General features: G+C 39.0%; 1 protein-coding gene across 5 annotated transcripts in view; it reads left to right on the forward strand.

Annotated features, from left to right (window-relative positions):
* The window catches only part of AFF2 (ALF transcription elongation factor 2), a 346,941-nt gene that overhangs the window by 316,713 nt on the left and 5,706 nt on the right, over positions 1-24,522 (forward strand). For all 5 annotated transcript variants that reach the window (XM_090150571.1, XM_031602672.2, XM_090150573.1 and 2 more), the window contains 8 exons: positions 5,294-5,528; positions 7,311-7,450; positions 7,975-8,038; positions 11,268-11,404; positions 14,665-14,736; positions 15,109-15,202; positions 18,537-18,586; positions 21,618-21,832. In XM_090150571.1, coding sequence (XP_090006697.1) covers positions 5,294-5,528; positions 7,311-7,450; positions 7,975-8,038; positions 11,268-11,404; positions 14,665-14,736; positions 15,109-15,202; positions 18,537-18,586; positions 21,618-21,832 — 1,007 coding nt within the window. The remainder of the gene's footprint in view (positions 1-5,293; positions 5,529-7,310; positions 7,451-7,974; positions 8,039-11,267; positions 11,405-14,664; positions 14,737-15,108; positions 15,203-18,536; positions 18,587-21,617; positions 21,833-24,522) is intronic.

Genomic DNA, 24,522 nt, shown 5'->3' on the forward strand with positions numbered 1-24,522 from the left:
TGATCTGTAATATGTTGCACATTTGATAAACATCATGATGGGTGTTGCCTGACTGTCATTGCTAGAAATACGAGTACAGATATATTGCAGAAAGAATAAGGATTATCCATCCCCAATACCTCCACAATCCGTTACAAAAATCTTTCTATTATTGTCTTCAGCAAGCCCAAAGGATCCACCCCCAACCTGATGTTTCTTAATTTGAGCTTGTTTTCCAGATCATTAACTTGGTTCCTGAGAGCTTTCTAGCCTTTGGTATTCTCTGTAAAAATATAATTGTGTCCATCGGTAGTTATTTCTATTTGCTTGTGTCCATCAATAGTTATTTCTATATGCTATCATTTCCTCTCATCTGCCTCAAGTTTTGAAACAAGCATTCTGACTTCAGCTGCAGAGACCTGGATGACACAACATTTATTATTAGTGTCTTTTGAGTTCATTTAAAACAAATGCAATATTATTTGATAATTCAAGTCTCCAACTCTATCTGATGTGCTTCTGAATACAGATCAACATATTTCCCAGTAGATTAGGGAGCTGACTGAACTGCATGACAACAAATTTCTGGAGAGCCCCAGGTTGTTTTTAAGCAATCAGAAGTAGTTCTGTGTTCCACAGGGTTAAGCAGAATTTTAAGGGGAGGCAGAAGAAAGGAGAGGCTAAAACTATGAGCTGTTCAAAGGCATGGGAGAAAATAACACTTCAGTGATGAAAGGCTGAAAGAAATGCTTTGCTGTTTAAACCTTCCTTGCTCCCAAAAGTCCTCCATTTTCATTCAGAGCTCTCTACACAAGCATTTTTAGAAATAAGGATGATTTGGCTGGAGCGGACAATGCTGTTCATCCATGAAGGTGCAGTGTCTCATGGTGGATTCTCTCTCTTGGGAAGAACTGTAGATCTCTACAGTTATAACATGCTCCCTGTGCCAACAAAGTACACCAAGGCAGACTTCAGAGACTCTCGTTGGGATCTTTTATAGATGCAGACATGTTTTATCCAAAAGACCACGAACTCTGGAGTAAAATAAGGAGGCATTCAGGAAGAAACTGGGTGAAGACAGGCACACCTATGCTTTTGTAGCTCCTACTGGCTGACTATATGTGCGTTAGGTATTTCAATATCTTTCTCTCATAATCTCTTCCTAAATGTGTGGGCTCAGTAAAGTTGCAAGGATTAAGTGAAGTATTACATGTCTAATGTGGACAATTATATGTCTAATTTCTACCAGTTCCTATAACTACACGTACAATTTTAGTGTAGAAATTTCAGATGGTCAGTTATGAACTTAAAACCCATTTGACAACTGGATAACAATTTCGTTTTATGCAGTCATTGTACAAGCAACTAGTTATTTCTTGTTCCTTCCCTCACACAGTCAGGGGCTCATGCTTTTTCATAAATCTGATGTGACACTCAAAATAAAATTGTTCAAACAATCATCATGGTATTTTCTTCATTCCTAATATTTCAAAGCATATGAAGGAATAAAGGATACTATTTTATGCCCAAGTAATTCATAGTAATTGCTTGAAACACTGCTGTGAGGCTGTGTTTTTGTCAGATCAGTTGCCCACTTTGCAGCAGAGAATTGCTTGTGTATTTACTTGATTGCCAGAGCAATTTTAATTTAAGCATTAATTCTGTGTGCTGCTGAATACCTGATCGGTAGATCCAATCCAGACAGAGCACTATTTGACAACATTTGGCAGTTTGTAAATAACACAGAGTTATGTGCTGATGCAAACTACGAGTCTGAAATCAGACTAGAATCATACTGGGGAAGCATGCCTGCCATCTAGCTAGGCTGATTTTCAAGATATCCTGTTCACTTTTGTTTGACCTTTAACTAAACACGCACCTGTACTTCACAACGTATATTAGCGGATCCCTTGGGTAGTCACAGCGGCATTTGTTGCAGTTCATTCATGACAGAGGCAGCCTTCTACTTCTATGACAACGACTTCAGCTTCATTCAATTGCTGCCATATGGTCCAAGCTAATGCTAGAGTGACCTTTCCCTGCTAACCCCCTGCAGAAAATCAGATACACCATCACCGTGCAGCATTTCTTTGTGGACAAGGAGAGTAGAGGCAAAGGAAAGCCAAGTGATTGGCACAGACAATGTCTTTTGTCTCACTAATAGGCCAGAGCTACAACCACATACCACAAGGAGTAGTTAAAGAAAGGGTAAAGGAAAGCAGAATGAATTGTTAGAGTAGATGGAAATTCTCTCTCCTTCACACACTGACCCCTTGTTCCCTGCTTGCTTGCTTTCTGCCCTAAAAGAAATAAGGCTGAAAAAAAAAAGCAGACGGGAGTCCTCTTGTTCCTTGATAATTGGCCTTCTCCGACACAAAGATTAAACTGCAGCCAGAAAACCATCAGTTCTGCTGGTGGTTTTTTCTTTGCACTTTTATTGTGCTTCTCCCTAGATTTTAAATATAGTTTAACTAATAATCATGTCAGCCAATTAAACCATTGAGTCTTGGTAATTATTGCAATAAATTCACTCAGAATTAGTGATTACTGCAATCAAAGACTAGTTTCTTAGCCCATTAACAGTCCCAAGCAAAGTGAGAATCTGGTTAACTGCTGGTAACAACCTATTTCATTGAGGTTATTGTTAACATAAATGCTTTGGTGTGAATCTGAGGGAGGTAACATTGCTAAATAATCAGTGTAATTCCTGTGAATCCTGTAAAGGTACAGGATTAAGTCGGCAACCAGGAAAAAACATTATTAAGTATTGTCGTTGGATTTTGGATTTTTGTCATGCTGAAAAAATATATCCTCAAGTGCCCTTTCAGTTATAGTTATGTTTTCTCACCACAGAATGACTTCTGCATCTTGGTTTGTTCCATCCTGTGCTTGAACGCAAAGCTGAAGCGAACAAAGTTTTGAGTAGTGTCCAAAAGGGAGGTCAGAACTCTGAATATAATCTCTCTTCTGGCATATATATATAAAATCAGAGAATCACAGAATTGTTTGAGATGGAAGGGACCCGTAAAGGTCATATAGTCCCACTCCCCTGCAATGAACAGGGACATCTACACCACAACTAGGATGCTCAGAGCCTTGTTTAGAAAAAGTGCTTCTACTGTGAAACTTGCAACTTCCTTCATTTTTTTCTTGTATTACACTCTTAATCCCTCCATCTCCATGTAGCAGCTGGGAAATGTTGTTTCACTTGCTGTGTATGTGCCATGCAGCACCCCACGCAAGTGCCAGAGTCTTGCTTTAAGCCTGGAAACAGGCAAAGATGTTCTGAGAAACCTCGCTAGTGGTTTCTACAGCGGATTTAGCCAGTGACTCACCTTCCGTTTTCCTTCAGGCACTTTTGAGGTAGATCTGTAAGGCTCAGTTGCTGTTCCCTTCCCAAAGCTGTACCAGAGTGAAAGAAGAGCTTCACACTCTTTGTGCAGGGTAATTAGAACCACATCACTCTGTGCTCCCATCCATATACATTTGTTAGACAGACCCACTGAACACTATGCTCAGGGCAGCTCACTGGCTTGGGAGGCAGAGGATGTCAGTTCTACTCTTGGGTTTTTCATTAGTTGTGTCTGTTTTTCCTCTGAACAATCCAATAATGCATGTATGCTTTCTTGGAGAAGCATTTGCTTTCTTTTGGAAAATTTTTCTCTGGAAAAAGTTCAGAGTATTATTTTACTATAGCAATGGTGACTTGTCTGAGTTCCAAAATACCCTTTGGTGGTAAGAAAGCTAGCAGATGGGGCTTTGAGTGAGAACTTTTTGGAGTACATTTGCAGGACCACATGTGCATAAAATGTCTTCTCAAAGAATTGCCCATCTCCTCTGATCTGATTGCTTTCCTTTGATCTTTAGGCCCATGTGTTTTCCAAGCAGGAGAGCATCCATACCTGCCCTGCTGCAAGGCAATATAAATTCTGGGCTGATTTTATTTCTTTAGTCTGAAGATCTTTAATATTACAGAATTTCAAATAAGTTATTTTAAACTCTGCTTCAGTTGAACTAAAAGAGTTTTGAGTAGAAGAGCTATAAAACCTGGAGCATAGAGGTTTTGTTTGATATCACTCTGTTATGAAAGCAGAGAGGCTGAAATATTTTTGTACTGCCAAAGGCCCAAAGTAGGGGGAATGACCAAAGATACTCACACTGTTGGTGAAAATGCAAAAGAGTCTAGACTGCATGTCAAATAAGAAGTAGGGAAACATGGTTTGATTCTTCTCTTTTGCTGGTTACTTCACAGCAAAGTAAATCTATAATTCCTGACACTGACTGAAAGCAACTAGGAATGAAACATAAATTCTTGTTGACTTAATTTGTTATTGAAATGTTAGTCAATAATCATGAAAAGTGAATGATTGTGTACTGCGCTGTTAGATGTCCAACAAAAGATTAAAATTCAGGTTATCTTCATTGACTGAATTAGAGCAGTACCTAATACAAAAATCTATGAGTAGATTAATATGTTAAACAGTTGCCGTGGTGCTGTGTTGTTTGTTTGTGTTTTTTTTTTTCCTTGATGGATTTGAGGGAAGAAAGGTCTAGCATGCTTTTTTTGTTGTTTTTACTGTGTATCACAGCTGCCATTTGTAGCCAGCTAACAATTTCTGTACATAAAACAGAACATAGATTATCATATTACTTGAGCTTTCATGTCAAAACCACATTCATTTTCTGAATCACCTTCAATTCATCAACCAATATTTGCTCAAGGGCTTTTGCCAGCAACGATGTATCATTTTAATATACGGTTGAACATTGGTTTTATTTTAGAGGTCAAATAATTATTATCTTATTATTGTTATGGTTATCATTTTGTAGTTGTTATAAAGTATTATTTTTGTTCACGTGGCATGTGCTATTAAGTGTTTTTGCAGAGGTTGCTTATGTGAGCCCTAATCTACCTCTTTAAAAGATGCTTAATGTTAAATACATAAATAGCTATACTTGGTGTCAAGTATACTAACCCCTGTGCATAAAACTTTTCAGCACTTTGCTGAGTCAGAACCTCTATGACCTCTCAAATTAAGACTGACTCAAATTAGCATTTAAAGTGGATGCAATTTATACTAATGCACTGCAAGTTGTCCTCCAAAGCAGGAGGTTTCTGTGGCCATTGAAACAGCAGGGATAGCTCTTCTGTTTTCACTGCCTGTCTCCTTTTGAATTAGCTCCTAGGACGTGGGGGATCACAGCACATATTTAAGGGCAGAGCTGGCTTTTCATTAAATAAAATCTAGAGCTTTGTGCTATGGAGGAGAAACTGTGGTTCTTGACATGCAACTGATTCTTATCTGTGTCCCAGGAGCAGCAGTAACTCGGTGAAGAAGATGGCGAAGAAAAGAGAAGAGAAGCTGTTTCCTCCTCCATTATCCCCCCTGTTGGACGAGCCTGTGCACCGCCGGCACAGCAGTGACAGCAGCTCCTTCAGCCAAGAAACCAACATCACCAACACCCCTCAGACCAGCAGCTCTTCCTCCTCAGTTTCTAAACACAGAAAGAATGAAAATAAATCTTCTTCTAACCCCAAAGGAATCTGTGTAAGTAACAGACCTCAGTTGCTGGAAATGGACAAGATATAATTACCTTTATTCTGGGTTTTGTTTATTTATTTTTCTCTAGTATCTATTTTTAAATCCTTATGTAGCCCCACTCTGGAGCAGCAAGGCGTGGATCCATGCAGAATTGTGCATAAATGTCTCTTGCAAGTTCCATTTTTAGGTCAACATTAGGCATCTACTTCACAGAGTGTATTGTTCCCTGCAACACCCTGACCTTCAGAGGACACACTTTGTCCCACTCCCAACTCTGCAGATATAACACACACCATTTTCAAATAAAGCATCAAGAATACTGGTATCTTTAACATTAATAATTACTACAAATTCTGAAGCAAACTTAAGTTATGCCAAATATTATGGACTAAACTAAACAGACAGTAAAAATCTAACCTGTCCATAGCACACTAAAAACTAAAATGTCTTCTCACAGGTTTGCAGGCTCCCAGTCTCTAGAAGTAAGGTGTATTTGCACCTCATCTTCATAAATTTTGTACTGAGCTTTTAGAGATCATGCAAATAGTCATTAGTTTTCCAGTAAAAACATCATTCTGTTAGGACTAGCTCGCCACTAAACATTTTTACATAAACAATACTTTCTTGCCTTTCACCAGATTTAGATGATTTCATACTAAATGTACATGAAAAAGAAACAAAGCTAGAACCTGCATAGCAAATTGACTTAAAAAAAAAAAAAGTAAAATTTCACTTCAGTTGGTCTGATGCTTTTACAGAAAAGAGGGAAAACTCAGTTTTCTGGCTGATTATAGAAAATAACCAGAACTTCAAACTTCTCTCTTAGTATCAAACCGTATCTTACTATGACTGTCTGAATTAAAAGAAAGGAAGAGAATTCTTCCGCAGAAAAGTACACGTGTAACCCCATTTTTCACAGTTCGCCACCTTGTGAGAGGTTGTTGCCATACACTGTAATTGCAAAACTCAGAAGTTGCACTGGAACATAGGTGACAAATCGCTTCACCTCATTCATTCAGCCCTGTTGCTTTCAGATATTGTTGTGTCACTTCAAGCTGCAAGAGTAATATACATGCCTTCAAGAGAAATCAGTGCCAAAATGAACTGTGTATGTCAGCAAATAAGCTATGCTATATAAAGAGCAAGGCCACTTCCTCTCACTCCCAGCACCTCTAATTTGGATTTTCCTTGCTTTATCTATTAGCTCAATCCCCAAAATATTTGTCTTCTAAAATATTTTTGTATTCTAAAATATGCTAGAATTCTTTATCAGTACTTTGGTTCATCTATAATTTAGCTTATCTGGTTGAAAGTTGCAATTGCCTGATTTAAATACTTCTAATATGCTTCTATTTTCAGTCAATGCAAAATCAAAACTCCCAACTTCTGCTTTTCAGTCTTCTCTTTGTTCTGTATAATAAGGATAAGGAAACTGTTCCTTGCTGAAATCTGAGCAGACTTCTCATCCACCTTACAATTATCTACTAATTGTGTAGAAAAACTGTTACATTAGTGGGATCCACCTCATACTGAGTTTCTTTCCAGCCCTGCAGCCCAACTTGGCTTTAATGAGTGTGTTGTCAGTAGCACTGTGTTGTCCACGATGATTATCACCTTGGACTGCAGTCATAATGCCTAATTAATCTAATGGGGTCACATTATAAAGTATGGAGGTTTCCTGGACATAGTTAGGTAAACATGCATGTATCTTAGCTTTTTTTGAATTTTGAATTATGAATAATATTTGAATATTATGAATATTCAAATAATAGCAGTCCATTTTTCTAGGAGGAAGAAACCCACAATGCACCAACAGCCAACGCTGTTCTTGATACGAACCATCTAGAAACGGACATCTGGTCTGCAATACCAACTCTTTCCAATGGGAATTCTGAGCCCAGAAGACCTAAAATCACATTTGATGATGTGTGAGTACCATTAGATCTCTTTGTGCTAGTTGCACATCAGGTACTTGGGATTTTTGTAGAGTTCCCAGTGAAAGAAAAGTATCTTTAATTATAATGCTAGCATTGGGCATGTATGTGGACAGTACTGCATAATGGCACATACAGTTTTAAACTTTACTAATGAACTGTTATCACTGATTAATGAAGTCTTTGCTGATAAATGTTTTCAGATCATGAATGTTGGCTCACAGTAATTCTTCTTAATTTTTTTCTGATTAGTTTAAAATATTTTTCCTTTTCCTCTGTTCAGCAGACGTTAATGGCTCCTTTGGGTGGCCAATTTCCACAGCTAGTTATTTTGCATTCTGGTAACTCATCAAATCTTTTCATATGGCAGTTTCGGATTAATATCAGGATAAGACTGAAAGTGATAAGTGGGTATATATATCTAAATTGTTCTTGGAAGCAGTAAGCACTTTTCTCAAACAATGTTTGTCCAACTGTATGAAAACAAAGACTTGAAATAATTGATTTTGTCTCTCTAGGCTCCACAATGCAGATTATTATATGCAAGAAGCTAAGAAGCTAAAGCACAAAGCAGATGCACTGGTAAGTTTTCAAGGCTTTTTTGTCTCTCTCCACTATGGAGCTGGGTATTACAAAAATTTGAATTCTTAATCTTGCCTAAAGCCTCAGAAACCAAAGGAACCCCTCTGGGGACTAAAATATGCTTCAAACTGTAGTCTGTAAACACACTGCCCACAACAAGCCAAAGCCTGAGCATCATTCCTAGGCTTTAACACATCATTCACCCTGAAATAAATTTCTTACAATAGCTGGTTTCTCTTTTGGGAGAAGCAACAATCATACTGTGGAAAGGATGTAAGATAATATCAAAAAAGTTGATGTGTTTTTGAAATTTGCCTTTATACTTGCTGTGAGCCCAAAACAAAAATATTGAAAGCTAAAAAAGACATATTTCATCATCGTTTGGCAAAACTATTTGATATTTCAAATCCAGTTGTTTATAATTTACAGGAATTGATTTTTAAACAGTGCATTTGTTTTTATTGCATGCTATTAGGCTGCTAAATAAAGACAACTGAACGCACTTTTTTTTTAGAAAAAAATCTTGCAATGAGCTAGTTCAGTGCTGGGAAAGCTTTTGCTCTCATTTTGTCCCAGATTAAATTGCAGCTAAACTGGCCTAATTTTGATAGAACTACCATATCTGATACATTACAATTCTGATAGATTTCAGCCATAGTTTGTTCAGTCCAACATACTGCTACCAATGAAGTGCCTTAGTAGTCATTGTTTGTAGTGTATTCTTTGCTCTTCTATGCCATGCAGAGTGCAGAACAGCAGCTCATTTATGCAGGCTACGTGGAACTTGGTTCATATATTTATTTAAACAAAGATGTCTTAGAGCGTGGCCATTCATTTCATCCCTTCAGTTCTTTTTCAGTTGTAATTTGGGTGATTATTCACCTGTCACTGATTATTTGGGCAGTTTTGTGTGTCATTCTACATCAGAGATTTTTGTACCTGGCAATAAATGCTTGTCAAAAAATAAAACAATGAAATGCTACATTGCAAAAAGTAAGAAACCACTGCTTTCCCTCTGCTGTCGGTGAACTGAAAGAGTAAAGGAGAATTGTTGCACCAACCTGCCTGCTTCAGCTTTCCCTGCATTATCAAGCGTGTTTTCTCTGGGAGTTGGGTATGGGCTTTGTCATCCCACCACAGTTGTCACCAAGGCAGCAGCTGTCCCTCCCAAGGTACCCATTCACAGGGGCTGGTGAGCACTGAGGCGTGAGGCCTGGCCCACATCTGGCTTCATCACGGTGCTGGGACCTCGCTGAGGAAGGCTGGCAGAAGTGGCCTGGCAGCACCTCCCTCGACTGGCTGACCTTTAGGAAAAGCACACATGGCTCTGGCACAGGGCTGCCTGCTCCACGCTAGCAAATATTTACAGGCTCAGGCTCCTGGTGATCTCAGCGTGTTATGTCAATCCACTTTCCTCCACAGTCTGATTTGCTCCATAAGTGTTGACCTGTCTTCCATCCTCTTACCTTTGACTATGCCTTGTGGAATTAGTGATGTTTCTCAAGCAGAACTAAGAGGAGCAGGCAGAGCATGTCATGCCACTACCCGCGGGCAGGCCTCTCCTGTCACATGCAGTTTGACACTGCGAGTGCTCCTACAGGAATGTGGGGCCGGCCACTACGATAAGACTTGTTGGCAGACATAGATACCCACCAACAATCTGCTTTTTGCTTTCCACTACTTAGGTCTCAACCTTTCCCCCTGCACCCACCCACTCAATACAGCTGCACTCAGATTATCTGCATGTAACACGTTTGCTGTGAAAACCTGAACTGTTAGTTGTCCGATGGAAACAAGTGCTTCTGGTTACTTGGTGCTGACATGACAAAGAGCACGCAGAAATGAAAGATGTGTTTCAGTGGTTGGAAAGATACCACACATAGCCTCAGAATATGTCAGCAAATGTAAATGAGATGTATGGCAGTGCTGTGTCTGAGCTTGTATGGCACTGAGATCTCTGGCGAAGGACACAGCATTTTGTATCATGGGAGCAACACCCTGAAAACCTCTCCTTGTCCGGCACAGCAGTAAGGAATCAGCTGATTTGGACACATTGCAGTGTCCACTAACTGAGCTTGCTCTATTCTCAGCTGTGCTATGGTGAGCTGGAGCAATTCCAGTTACTCCACTGGAGTCAGTGTGGAGCAAAGTACGGGGGGATCCCATTTCTGTCTCAAACTGTGTGTAAACACTCAATCTGCTCACAGCCAACTTCCTCCTTTTGTAATACACGTGTTTTCTTTGGAAGACATGAAGCAAGGAAGTAGCAGTATATGCTGAGGAGTACAGCGGAGTACAGGGAAAACATCCAGAAATGCTTCCCCTTTTTTAATCATTCAGGTAATCCCTATCCATCGTACAAAGGCTTTGAATGTAATCAGTCTGCAAGTGCAGGGCTTGAAATTAAAACCTTCCATGAATGCAGAGGGTAGTACTTAAAAGGAGTAGCCACAGAGCCAGAGATGCTGTTACCTTGAACCGCTATTAGGTGTTCTGCTTAATATATTGGTAGAATAAGCTTCCGTTTAATGAATGAGAAACATAAGCAGATGCATCAAAATATTTTGATAAAGACATCCACAGAAACTTTTAAATGACTTAAAGTATATTGGATCTCTTACATCTAGCTATCAAAAATGGAAAATGTTAAATACTATTATAAAATACTTACTATAAAAATGTCATATATAATATTCATTACACATAAAAAAGAAATCAGGATGTCTAAGTCAGCTTAATCACAACCATTATGAGAGCTAAAACCTTTCGCAATAAAATCCTAGTAAAATAAAATATTTAGCAGTGCTATATTTTCTCCTTTTTCTTTCTTCCCCTCTTTCAATCACAACATAAATGATGAGGGCTGGTTTTTTTTCCAGCAACAGTCACCACAGATTGTGACAACTGACAAATGGCTCGGATCTGTTGCTTAACCCATGCATACTTGCACACAAACTTAGTTTATATATTGAAGAGCAGTATTGATTTGCTCATTGCCTTTGTAAACCCATGGATGTCATTTGGCTTTCCTCTGTGCAGTGCCTGGCCATATATCACCTGAAAAGATTTGGTATAAACATACACCTGGCTTCAATTTCTGTATACATTCACCCCTAACTTGTGGCGATGCTTTGCTTTCATCTTAATGCTGGTGTTGCTTTCTATTATGATCTGTCTGCCTCAAAATTAAAGCTGAAGGATTTCCTTGATGATATCATTCCTATTTCAGCTGGAGAAGTTTGGCAAAGCAGTGAATTATGCTGATGCTGCCCTGTCCTTCATCGAGTGTGGGAACGCTATGGAGCGAGATCCATTAGAAGCTAAATCTCCATATACCATGTACTCAGAAACTGTGGAACTCATCAGGTTAATGTCCTTTCTGTGATCATTTTCATAAGCTCATTTCAGTCATAATTAGAACCTGCTATGTTTTAAAAAATATAATTTCAACGTATTAATGATTTGTCCAAAGCATCTTCATCTCAGAAGTCATCATAATTAGTTCTTGCCATTTTATTAATGTCATGGAAAATTTATAATTGATGGACACTGCTTTTATAAATTATCCCCTTTAGAGGTTATAATGTGAGTGTTATAATTTGCAATATTCATAAAATTAAAATTGAGATGTAGTGGGTGGAAGTAAAGTATAGTAATTTCACTGTTTGGCAATGACACTTGTCTTTTAGAAGGTGTAGTTTTATAATTCAGAACACTAAAGTGAGTCTATCAGGATTTCTATTACAAGCCTTGTTTTTAGAGGTTTATAACTTGGTAGTAAAAAAAAAAAAAAAGAGTTAAAGAGTTGAAACCTGGCACTTAAAATCATAGTGGAAGGTGAAGGAAGCTTTTTGCTTGTATTGTGTTAAAAAAGTATACTTTTTCATGATGAATGCAATCCAGATGAATTTGCTTTAATGCAGTTTTGTAGACTTATAGGCTAGAATACAGATGAGAGAGCTTGTACTAGTAAAATCAGTGTTTAAAAATCTGCTGCTGTTACCTGTATCTGTTTCATAATGTGTACTTCATAGAAATAATGGTCTCCCAAGTAACTCAGGTTTTCTTTGCTTTACCTATGCAAATTATCAAAGTGAAATCAAGTAGGATTAAATTTACCTGTAAGTAGAACAATAGGATTTTTCTTCCTCACTGTGATGCACCTTTGCTTTCCCCTGTGTATGCTGGGAATTTCATCATTGATGTCAATGTAATTACTGGCAGTATACACAAGAGGTGGAGAAGGTGGTTAATCAGACCTCTAAATGTTTGCTTTTTAACAGAACAAAGGTGGTTTTTTGGCATGCAGGATTTCAATATGCCAGATTAGCTATTAAAGGCGGTCAAAAAATAATGCATGTTTTACATTTTGAATAAGTAGGTATTTACATTATAAAATGTATCAGATTTTAAGAAGCTCTTACTCTCAGGTTAATAATATGCCTGTTCAATATTTAAAATGTTGTTACATTCTATTCTTGAAGAGAGGAAGAAAGTCAAAGAGATTACTCAACAAAAAATGATATTTGCTCAATGTTTAGGATCCAAGTTAAACCCTCAGGTGCAGTGGAACTAAGAAAATCTGTTTCTCTGTGCTGGAACTCCTCCTGCACTCCAACAGCAGATAGTTTGGTACCTTTTGTGCTGAACTACATAATCACAGCTGTACAGGAGGGCAAACTCACTTTAAAGAAGTGAGCAGTAGACACCACATTTATTTTCATTTTTTAAGAAAACCACTACGCGCAGTTGAAAATCTTGTTCCTCAGCCCCACAGTCTGTGTTCAGAAGTGGATCTGAATTCAAGAGCCACAACAACATGTGTGTGGCAGCTCCAAGAGCAGCTCCCCTCTACCTACAGCTCCAGTGTGGGATGGAGTCAGCTGAGTCCATGGCTGTACCATGATGCAGCCAACTTTCAGCAGCACCTGTAGAACCTCTGCCTTCCTCCACCCCACAGCAGAGCTTCCTGGCAGCTCCTGGCCCACTGAGGGGTGGACAATAGATCTTGGCATGGAAGCAGCACCTGCACTGTTTCTGGACCGCTTTTTGAACCACTTCTGATTGTAGTGGAATCTCTAGGAGTTCCTTACAGATGACCTCCAATTTCTACATAGCTCCAGTCAAGTGAGGTGAACTCTACCACCTACCATCAAAGATGGAGCCTCATCCACAAATTCATGTATGCAGCATCTCGTAGGCAGAGGTTAAACTGATTTGACCATTTAATTGGCATCAGTGGACGTAGAAAAAAGGTGATTGCCCGGCTGAGCGGCAGGCTGGTTCCAGTTCAGCGATCTCTAGGGACAAATACGAGCCTCTTGTGGGCTACAGTGGATGCTGAATGCATAAAGGAAACATGCAGCGGTGCACGTGCACTTCTATAATGTGGCTCATAATATTAACATAGATTTTTACTGCGGGCTATGAAACAGAAGGTTTTTTCTCACTTTCACTCCTCCCCCTCTTGGAGGCCCATTTTTTTCCTTTTGCTTATCTGTGTCTGACCTGAGTATCTGCATCTATTTGTCAAAGCAAGCAGAGCATCAAAGAGATTGGGAATATCAGATGTGTGACATTCAAAGGTCTTTTGGTTAATGGTATTGCTAAAATCCCCAATGTAATATTGAAAATCCTGAAGAGAGATACCACTCCGTGTTTGACTGGACTCATTCAGTATGACTAGGACAACAATATCAAAAAGCAGGTGAGATAGGACAGTGAGGAAGCACACTGGGGGTTGAGCTACAGCTGCAGCCTGGAGGCTGATAATGGGGATGGTGAGAGGAAGGCAGGCTGAGAGCTGCACTGCCTGCCTGCACTCCATTACCTCCTTGTAAATGAGAGCTCATCAAGATTGCCTGGATACCTTAAAACTTTCTTATGCAACACTGAACCCTATTACTTATTCTAACACAAGTACCTGTGAAATTGCATTAGGGCTCAGAACAATGACTTTATGTGATGAATTGATTTTCAAGAGACTAAATGCATGACATGGAGTGTGCTCAGTTAAAGGAAAAAATAAGAGAGGGAGAGGAGCCATATCTTCTCAGTCTTTCATTGTCCAAATGCTGGACAACAGCAATTAAATAGAGAAGGGAGACAAAATATATAAGATTTGTAAATTAATGGACTGAAGAACTTAACTATGAGCATGACCTTTCCTGTATTTAACATCATTTTCCATATAAAATACATAGAAAAAATGTATATATTAAAAACTTCGAAATAATACTTACGAAAAGGATTTTGTAATCATCATTCAAGCCCAAAATGTTTTATGTAAAATATTTTTCCATATTACTTTACTCTTCAGCATACAGAGGAACGAGATCTTATGTATCTGTCCAACACTCATCACAGGTGTTTGCAGGACAGTAATACCCCCAGGAACAGTTCACCTTATTGACCTTTAAAGTGGGTTGATGATTTACTTCAGCCCTCCCAATTTTAAGTGGTGCTTTCTGTTGAATTTTACATCACCTTACCATTATGGAACAATGTGATCATTAGCTGTTGAGGCTGTAAGCTTACCTTTGTGCATCTGTTATTTTTCAGCGTGACACTAGTATTTCTCAAAACAACTGAACATGTGTTTCTTCTCCCCTTACCTTTCCTACAAGGTATGCAATGAGACTCAAGAATTTCACAGGCTCTTCTGCCACAGAAGGAGACAAGAAACTAGCAGTTTTATGGTAAGTCCCACTGCGACAATGAGAAGCAGCTGAAATCTTCAGGAGGACTTAAAAAGTACTGAATTACTTAAGCAGCTTACGGAAGATCATTATTCTTGTTTTCCATTAAACTATTAAAGGATAACTAATGGATTTCTTCAGCAGCTGACTAAACATTTATTCTTCTAATTTATATTCTTATCAAGATTGGATTATAATGCTTTTGACCTTTTTTTTCCCTTCCATTTGCTTATGTTTCAAAATCTAACCTTAGAACAGAAACCACAAAATATAGGCCAGCTTTCTTACTTTTTTTTTTTTTTTTTTTTTACCTTCAGTTTATATGTTTCATTTAGCAGTGGAATTAACACAATCCTTTCCTAATTACTGCAGCTACCGATGCTTATCACTTCTGTACTTGAGAATGTTTAAGCTAAAGAAGGACCACGCTATGAAGTACTCCAGATCTCTGATGGAATATTTTAAGGTAATCTTTATTCTGTTTAATTTATTGATATGAAATGAAATTCATACTGGCACTGAGAGCTCTCACAGTATAACTGCGTGACTTAAAAGTCCCCCATTTAACCTCTCCCCTGAAAAATGTAGGGAGGGTGTCTGCAGGGGAGTGAGGACAGAAGTGATTTGAGGGACGTTTGGATTAGTCACTTCATTCAAAAGACCATACTCAGTAACTACTAAAATAACATTATTCTTAACTCTGTAATCTTTATGCAAGATTTTGTAAATACTTCAATACGTAAGTGATTACGTGCTGACCCCTCTCCCCACTCTCATCTCTCCTCCCCTTTCCTTCCCCTCCCACAAAGAACCATGATAAAGCTGTTCTTTAGGCTTTACTTCATTAAGTTTAGTTTTCAAATTCAGGTAGATATGCTGAAGCTTATTGCAGACTCAGATTTTTGGTGGCTCTTTTTTAGCTGGGTTCAGTTACCTCCAGCATAAGTCTGCTTGCTGCCTTACAACTCAGCCTCAGTAGGAGCTGCCTTTAGCACTCCATTTGTTTCTGAGGAACTTTGGATAGTCATATCTATGTCTTCTTTTCCTTTCCCTTGAAAGAGTGGAGAGCAAGTGACTGTTCTGACTTAATGATATTTTCCTTTACTTTGGCAATTGCTATTTATCCAGCGTAAGAACAATTTCTTGCTTTCTCTAAATTATGAAAGAGAATTTCTTTAGTTCTCCCAATGTTCTGATATACATATTTCACTAGGTGAGAGTTTGGAGCATGCCTTTATTCTTGAACTTGGTTACTACATGCTATTATGTTATTGTCTAGTTGTGCAGCTATGGCAGCCCATTTGTCTTTTTTTCTTTTTCTTTTTTTTTAAAGCCTCTTTGGCCCAGGCTTTGACTTACTAGTACTGCAAACTCTACATCTCCTAACACTCAGCTTTAATATTTTCATGTAAATGGTCATGAAATGGTTGTTCTGCTGTAAAACTGTGCTATGAACTTCCTACAAACTGCTGTTCAGCCTGGACTTGACTGTTGTTCTACGTGTGATACACAGACACTTGGCTATGTCTATGTATCTTGGTAATTCAGTAATAGGACATCTGACCTTGTGCCTAAATGGAGGATGTCTTAAAGTCATTAGGGGTTCTCATGTTGTCTTCAGTGAATTTTCAAGCAGAAGTTTATGCAGCAAATAACATTTGAACTGGGTGTGTTGGTAGCTCAGCATTATCACAAAATGCATTCCTTTCACTTCAGATTTTATCCAGGATAGATATAGGTTCTCTCTAAAAAAAAAAATGATTATTAGACTTTATCAGCGAACAGCAATGATTTATTAAAAACAAAGTAAGAGGAGTCAAGGGAAGGGGGATGCGATTCTCTTTTCCCTTAAAGTCACTTTACATTCTCTAGCTGTGCGAAGTAAGGAGCATATATACAGTGAAGAATGAAGAAAATTAAAAAGTAATTAAAAAAATGCCCAAAAAGCTGTTTTCAGGCTTTCTATTGTAGCTGAGTATTTCAGCTGATGTTACTGGATGTATGTTATGGGCCACTGCAACTTGTTTGCTAGAAATAGCTTTTGAGTCTTTACAGATTTTATATTCAGGATCATTTTGTAGTGAATGCATGCAAGGAGAAAAGACAAAATAGAGCTATTAAATAGATATTAGTTTTGTATTGCTGCACAATGTTCCCTGTGTTCGCTAGCAAGAGCCTTTAATACAAATTAAATGGATTAACTGTTTTAATAGAATTGTTATTCAAAGTTTTGCACGATTTTAATTGTGAAAAGCAGTCCAGTGCTTACAGCTGAACTGGAGATTAATATTTCGATAGAATTGTTTTTCCTGTTTTTCCTCACAACTGCCACTTTGTTCCAATTGAAAACATCTGTAGACAGAAATGGTTCTGATTAATTTCCAGTTAGATGTTTCAAAATAACCTTTCAATCATAAAAAATGTTGAAATTCAGAAACAACTTGGATTAAAATGTAGTCAAAATATAAATGCTTAAAATTGAAATCAAATTTTGTAAAATCTGTGAAAGTGACATCATTTCATTTATTACACCTATGAATTTCAGGAGAATGTTTAACTTCTTTGAAAAGATGTTGTCAGTAGTCCTTGATAAAAATATTTCAAATATCCTAATTGTCAAGTAAGTACCTCTCATTGAGGTCTAGTCTTGAGATAGTTACACCAGATACTGTCGGAAATGATCCCCAAATGGCAGAAACTAATCTGAAAGCTCATTTTTCATCTCTGAAGACTTTCCAGAGCAGTTTAGGATCTGCCTCTTTCTTGCATACATGCTGGTGGCAAAAATATACATGTGCTCTGCAGCAAATGTTTCGGTTCATGCTCACATCTTTAATGAAATGCAGTGGTGTGCTGTACAGGCAGCACTGTTATGTTTAGGCAGTGTTTTCTGCTTTGGTCAACACTGTTTGGCAAGTTCAGCCATAATTAAGAAGTCAGGGACAGGAGTTTACTCTCAGAGTCAGTTGCATGATCCTGAGCTCCACTGAATCTCTGTGCCCCACATGGAACGTAGTGATTATAGGAATCAGATTGATCTTGTAATAACAATGGTAATTCTTTGCAGAGAATTTGTGAAATATGTCTGAATTTTCACTCTGTGCTGACCTCTTTGTAAGGGACCTCAGATCAATTGTTTTCTTAGAGCACACGTAGATGGCTTCTGCCGTGGTACTAGTGATTTTATGGGAATTAAGAAAGGTACTATCCAGTCTTAGTCTTTGTAGAGAGTTGTTCAAGGTGCTACACAGATGTGAGAGTCAAACTGAGTAAGCAAGTAAGGAAAGTCCATTCATGCAAATAAACTAAATAAAAACAAGAGAATTCAAGCAGTTCCTTATGTAGAAGTTTTATTTCTCCTCCCATCTGAATCTCAAGACAACTTCCCTAGTAACCTGGGGGAACTGCATTTTGGTAAGTCATCAACTAGAATTCCTTTTGGTTCCGATTAATGATTGCAGGTCTCCCTAAAGACAAGAAGTCATTTGCATTCTGAAGAACTTATTCTACAGACTAAGTTTAAATGGTAATTAAAGCAATTCTTTGTAAACCACCTTTGTTTTTGCTGGGTCTTTATTGCATTCTCTCTTTCATCAAGTGCCTTTCAAGCTACTGACTGGAACCTACCTGTCATCCACGGGCCACTTGTTTATGAGACTGATGTGCAGGGTTGCTGTTCTGCTATGTGCTCTGCAGCTCTTGCAGCTAAACCAGGCAACATTGAACCTTTAGTCTTTGGTATTAATGTACTTCATCCTTCTTGCATCTCTTTTATTTACATTTTGGTTTTGTACTTACAGAACTCTTCAAAAGCCTCACAGGCCCCCTCACCTTGGGGCGGCAATGGAAAGTGAGTATTTTCTGCTAAGTACTTCTATCTGGGAACAAGTGTTTCCAAAATAGGTGGGGAATGTTTGGGCATTTAAAGGCAAAGGCAAGGCCATGATGCAATGGTTTGGGAGCTGCAGATGTGTTTCAAATATCCAGCAGGCTACAGAATTGATCTTAAATGTTAACGGTCACTATATCTGCCTTCGGCTTGTGGGGATGAGAAGTTCCCACTGTGCTAAATGAGTTACCCATGTGAGCAATCCAAGGTGGGTGGGAAGGAAGAGCTGATACAGACCTTCCTCTTTGTTCCTCATAAGTCTAAAAGCAGCTATGGTGCATCTGTGATGAATTCTTTAACAGTTTGCTTCTCCAGCTAAATGAAGGCCATAAAAATATCTGTTAATTAGCTAGCAAGAACCATGTCATTTCAGGAAGCCAAAGTAAAGTTAACCTTCATTGCAAAGATTTTTTCAGTGATTTGTTCAGTAATGAAAGACCAATGAATTTTTCGTTGATATATGATGTATGATAAGTGCATTTTAATAAAACTAGAGGTGTAATAGTGGTGGAACTGTGAGGGCACTTAGTCAACCAATTACCAGAGGCTCTGTACTAACATCCTTGACTGAAACGTGAAAGCAGAGTAATGCAGCTATGGTCTGCTGTTCAGTGAAGGTGTGTTGCCATTGCAACCTTGCCTATAACTTGTCACAACTATTGCCATCTGGCTTTCTACTGCTCCTTTCTCCTGGCCACACATACAGATAAAACAAAGGAGGAGGACTTGACCTTTCATTCCTCCTTTGTTTGAGTAGGCTGAATTCTAGGTGAAAATTATTTTTGTTAATGGGCTCTTCCTGGTGATTCATGAGGAGAAATAACTGTTAGGCATTCCTAATATGCCACCAAATATAGCAACCAAATAAGTAAGCAAAATGATACAACTGTAGAGGGGCTCACAAAGAATTGAAATTTTCATGCAAATTTTGTTCTGATTCAGTGCAAAACCAGAAATTTCATGATTTTGCTTGAAGGAAAATACTGTCTTAGATATTCTGAAATATTTTAGGGTGTGGCTCTAAGCCTGATGCTGACACTGGGAGACCCTCTGCCTTCCCCAGAGCTGCTGGCTCTGCAGTTTCTTATCTTTCTGCGCTTTTCAACCAGATGGGGAAAAAAAGCCACATACTGCATAGGAGTGACCAAACGCCATCAGGATGTGGCACCACTGAAGGCAGATCAGTGGTTCAAGAGGAGGAGACAGCAGGATGTTCTTAAATCTGTTTTTTAACAAAGCAAAACTTATGTATTGCCATGAAGTGTTGTCTGGCTCAGGATTTCAAACTAGCAAAAGTCTCAGCCTGGTTTACTGGAATTTCTGGCCACTTTTTTTTGAAAGGATTGTGAACCTCTGTGAAGTTGGCCTGAGTTCCAGGCTGGCAATGAAACAAGTTTTCCCTGGTATCATTACAGAAATGTTTCCCACCTCTAGCAACACAAAACACGAAATAGAGAGATTTAATAGACTCACCACAGTAATAATGGCTGTGCACAACAGGGTAAATCCAATGAACAATGTGCTTTATTTGGCAGAAGTGCGTCAGCTCATTGTAAGTGGCTCTAACAAAATATTCCCAGTCCCCTCAGATTCTTATGATTTTTAACCACTCCCAGACCTAACTGAGTATAGTTCAGTTCTTCTGTGCATTGAATTGGCATGTCAAGTAACCAGGATGCTTTGAGACTTAAAAATAAAGCATTTGTGCCGTAGGACATGCTCAAACCATAACACATAAGCTGTGTAAAAAGCTACTGGCTGCTGAATTAACTTGTTCTCTAGCTCTGGAAAAAGGATGTATCACATCTTGAGGAGTTTTTTGTTGAGCACTGGGAATAGCAGGCCACTGCAGGAAAATCTGCAGCAAGAACTGTTGCCACTAATGCCTATTAGCCCAGCACCGCACCTGCAGGGTGTCAGCAGGTTTGTGCCTGGGTTTCGTGGGTAGGGTCATTGTTGGTGGCTCATAAAGCCAAGAGGAACCTTTCTACCCTGGGGTTTGGATAAGGCCAGTAGCAAATCTGAGTGAGCTGTATGCTGTTGTACATCAATGGCTGCAGCTCTAGAAGGGGGATTGTAACATCCCTGCTCAGCTAGTTTGGGGTCTTTGCTTCATGAACTGAGCAGCAGGAGCATCTTGACCCTGCATTTCAAGTGTGCTCTATAGTAAATTGAAAGCATTTGTTTAGGTAAGTGCTTCCAAATGGGTGCAAGAGGAGAGATTTTTGGAACCCTTGATCTTGTTCACTGAAACCAATTTTCAAAGAGAATAGCTGAATGTGAGCATTCAGCCCTGCACAGCTCTAAACATGAGCTTGCTGTGCTGACCTCCATGCTGCCTGCAGCCAGTAGGTGATTCCTAATCACTGGTGTTGGAATTAAAGGAAAATCTATATTAGAACATTAATACTGCTCTAAGTAGGTAACTTAAGACACTGCTCTGTATAAACTTGTGCAGATGAACTGTAGGCAATTAGAACCAAATTTCCATAGCCAGTCTTAAAGAATCCTATAGAGATATTCATAATCCTGCAGTACCCTCAGCTCCTAATGCTGCTCTGCAGGGTGCTTTAAGACTCACACTTCACTTATTGTGATGACTGCATTTGGAGCAAACTGTCATTGTGGTTTCCACAGAATGCTTTAATAATTGGCTGATATTGCACATTGAGTGTTTTCTAACCGCCATAGCAGCTTCTGGCAGCAGGTAGAAAAATCATTGCAGCTATGAGATATTTCTTTCTCTGAAAGATTGCTCTATTTTTAGGATAGACAAGTGTGTGATTCTTTTTTTTAAATAACACGTTCATTTGTAGGGAGAATTAAATTCCTTCTTAGTTTCAATCAGTCCCAGTTTATAAGTTCTCCTCTCTCATAAAACCAGAATATACTGTTGCACATTCTTGCCTCACTGGGGTGCAGAGTTGGTTTTTCAAGTGCATTTAGGTTGGCAGTATGCATAAAGGGGACTCACTCCCTTTCTTTCTTGCAGGAGCACAGAAACACCATCGCCTATGTCCCTGAGTCCATCCCCTGTCAGCTCTGCTGGAGGCAGTGCAGGCACCACTGGCTCCTCCTCAGCGGGGACCATCACCATCCCTCAGCGCATCCACCACATGGCTGCCAGCCACGTCAACATCACCAACAATGTTCTGCGAAGCTACGAGCACTGGGACATGGCTGACAAGCTGACGAAGGAGAATAAAGGTGCCCTGCACGCTTCTTCTTTGTCTGCTTGGGCTTATCTGCTTTAGCTTGCTTTCTGTTCTCATAGGTCTTATTTGGAGTTGGACCCAAAACAACCACATCTAAGAACACAACTGTGACAGCTTGAGCAAACAGACTAAATCTGTTTGCTGGTCACTGTAGCCAAGGCATATCTTCTCTTGTCAAGCACAGAGGGGAGATGTGTAACAAGCTGAACGTGGGGTTATCAGAGCAGCTGGCAAATAATTTAGCAAACATGAGCCCCAATTGATGAGAGCTTTTGAGTCTGTGAATTCGTTCACAGTTTCAGCTTCTCATAGAGCACTGAGGTTATTTTCAGACTGCTCTGTCAAACGGTTTAAGACTGTTAAAATGCTGGTTGGGATAGTAAGCAAACATAAGATGTCATATTTATGCAGGGAGTCTGGTTAGGACATGCCTATTAAAAAAAACAACCTTGGTTCTCTTATTTTGGATTGCAAATCCACTTCCTTATTCCTAACATCAAAATGTAAGTCTTTACTACAGTTATTTTAAAAGACTTTTGCCAAGTAGTTTGAAAGTAGGTTATATTGGGTATAGTGGAGTTGCAGAGGTGTAACTAAGGGACAGATTTGGCCTATCTGTGAGCTGCCCCATAATTATTCAGATTCCAGCCATGGCCTTACAGAAATCGCTGACAAAGCTTTCTTTCATACTGGAGGTGCAGGGCCTAACTGGGAAGTATTCTCATCATGAATTGGCTCATTCTCTTAAATAATACCAGGATTTCAGATGGCTGGCTTCCCCTGACAAATGAGCTTGCTCTATGCAGTTTGATCTTAGTCCCAGTAATGTCAGTGGCAAATTTCCACTGAGTTAGAGAAACCAAGCTTGAGATTTATAGGTTTTTATGTCTGAATAGTGGGTTATAATGATCTATCCCTGGACAAGGATAGAAGTTTTGCCCAGTCCTCCCTACTGCTTCTTGCTTTTGTTTGCACTGGTTAATTTAGTAGCATTTTGGATTTTTTCCATATTTACATCCATTTTCACAAAGTATGAAAGTGATTCCCTGTCAAATGTACTGCATAATATTACAGTGGGAATGCAGAAAGATGCTCTGATAGGAGAAGGATGGTGATAGTCTTGTAATTAGCCCTGTGTGTTGTGGAGTTGTTAAATGTTCTGCTTGGTATTGAGTCAAAATAGCTCAGGCATTCAGCCAACAGACAGAAAATGTATCCAGCCAGTGCTGTTATCAGCCCTAGAGCTGGATGAGAAAAAACCTGCTGACTCTTTCTGCTTTTCTCCCTCAACACTCTTCTTTGTTCTCCTTTTGATTTACAGTCAGATAAGCCCAATTCTGCAAAGCCGTACAGAAGTAATCTTCATTCAGATGGGCAGTCCCTTGCCTTTAGTGGGACTGGATGCATAAATAAGAGTTTCTCACATGGGCAAGATATCTAGGGTTGTGCCCTGTTCCTTCATATCTTGTTTCACAACCTGCAGCCTTGTTACAGTGAATGGAAAGTTCATGTTACTTCAAATTTCATTTAAATGTTATAATCCATTGTAGAGAGATCAGAGTTTCATATGTGCTATAGTGTCTGTCTTTGCATTTTATCTGAAAAGATATCTCATTTCTAATTAAGTACTAGATTTAAAGTTGCATATTTAAATACAATTAAACTACAATTCAAAAAATGCATGCTGTAATAAAAATATATGAGAACTTCTGTGATAATCATATCTATCACATGACAGATTTCATTTGGAGAAGGCTATATCTTAGACATTATTTCATGAAAAATATTACAGAATTTGATGAACTCCACCTGTAATGATATTTAGTACTTGTCACCTGTATCTCTTACATCATTCAAAACCCCAATATCTTGCTGGCTGGGACGAGTCTGATCCATTATTACATTGTTATAAGTAATATTATCCATCTGGACCATACGTTGCCATGAACAAGCTCTGGTTCACCAGCCTGGGGACTGAATGTTCAACATGTCTCATGAAAGCAGATAGGACAAGTGCGAACTTCAGGCTCAACCTTGAAGCCCAAGTAAAGAACAAATCTCTTGATTTAGGCGTGTTTAATCAGTTGGTTCATCCTAAAAAAAAAAAAAAAAAAAAAAAGGCGATTTCTTGTTTCCTGGAAGTAAGAGCTGTCCTTCCCCTCCTCAGTCCCCTCCAAAAAAAAGAAGAGGGGAAGGAAGGAGGGAGGGGAGGGAGAGAGGGGAGGAAACAAAAGGATTTAAATGGAAAATGAATCTTCTGTCAAAAAACAGTTCTAGTCACTTTTTTTCTTTCTTTTTTCTTTTTTTTTTTTTTTTTTTTTGTGGTCAGCTCTCATTGTTTCTGTTGTCTTCTGAATCACAGGGGCTGTCTTGCCCAAGGACATGTCTCTGATGAGCTAACATAGTTCGAATAAAAATGCGGCCCCATCATTGTAACATCTAATAGCCTTTACTTCTGGGTCTTATTGCTGTCATAGATGTTGCTTTGGTCATGTCCATGCAGACACAAGAGATCTCTGCCACATTATCAGAGCTTTGAAGCTTCCCCATGTGCATGGCTGTCATCTTAGGTTTTGTCTTCCTCTAAATATGCCACGCTCCCAGTTTGGACTTGACTCATGTCCATCTGGCTCAGAGCAGGAGAGAGAAGCCTTTCTTGTCAGCTTGACAAAAGATGTGCCA

This window comes from Phasianus colchicus, chromosome 14 (genome assembly GCF_987193195.1).
Source record: "Phasianus colchicus chromosome 14, bPhaCol1.hap1.1, whole genome shotgun sequence".
Lineage (NCBI taxonomy): Eukaryota > Metazoa > Chordata > Aves > Galliformes > Phasianidae > Phasianus > Phasianus colchicus.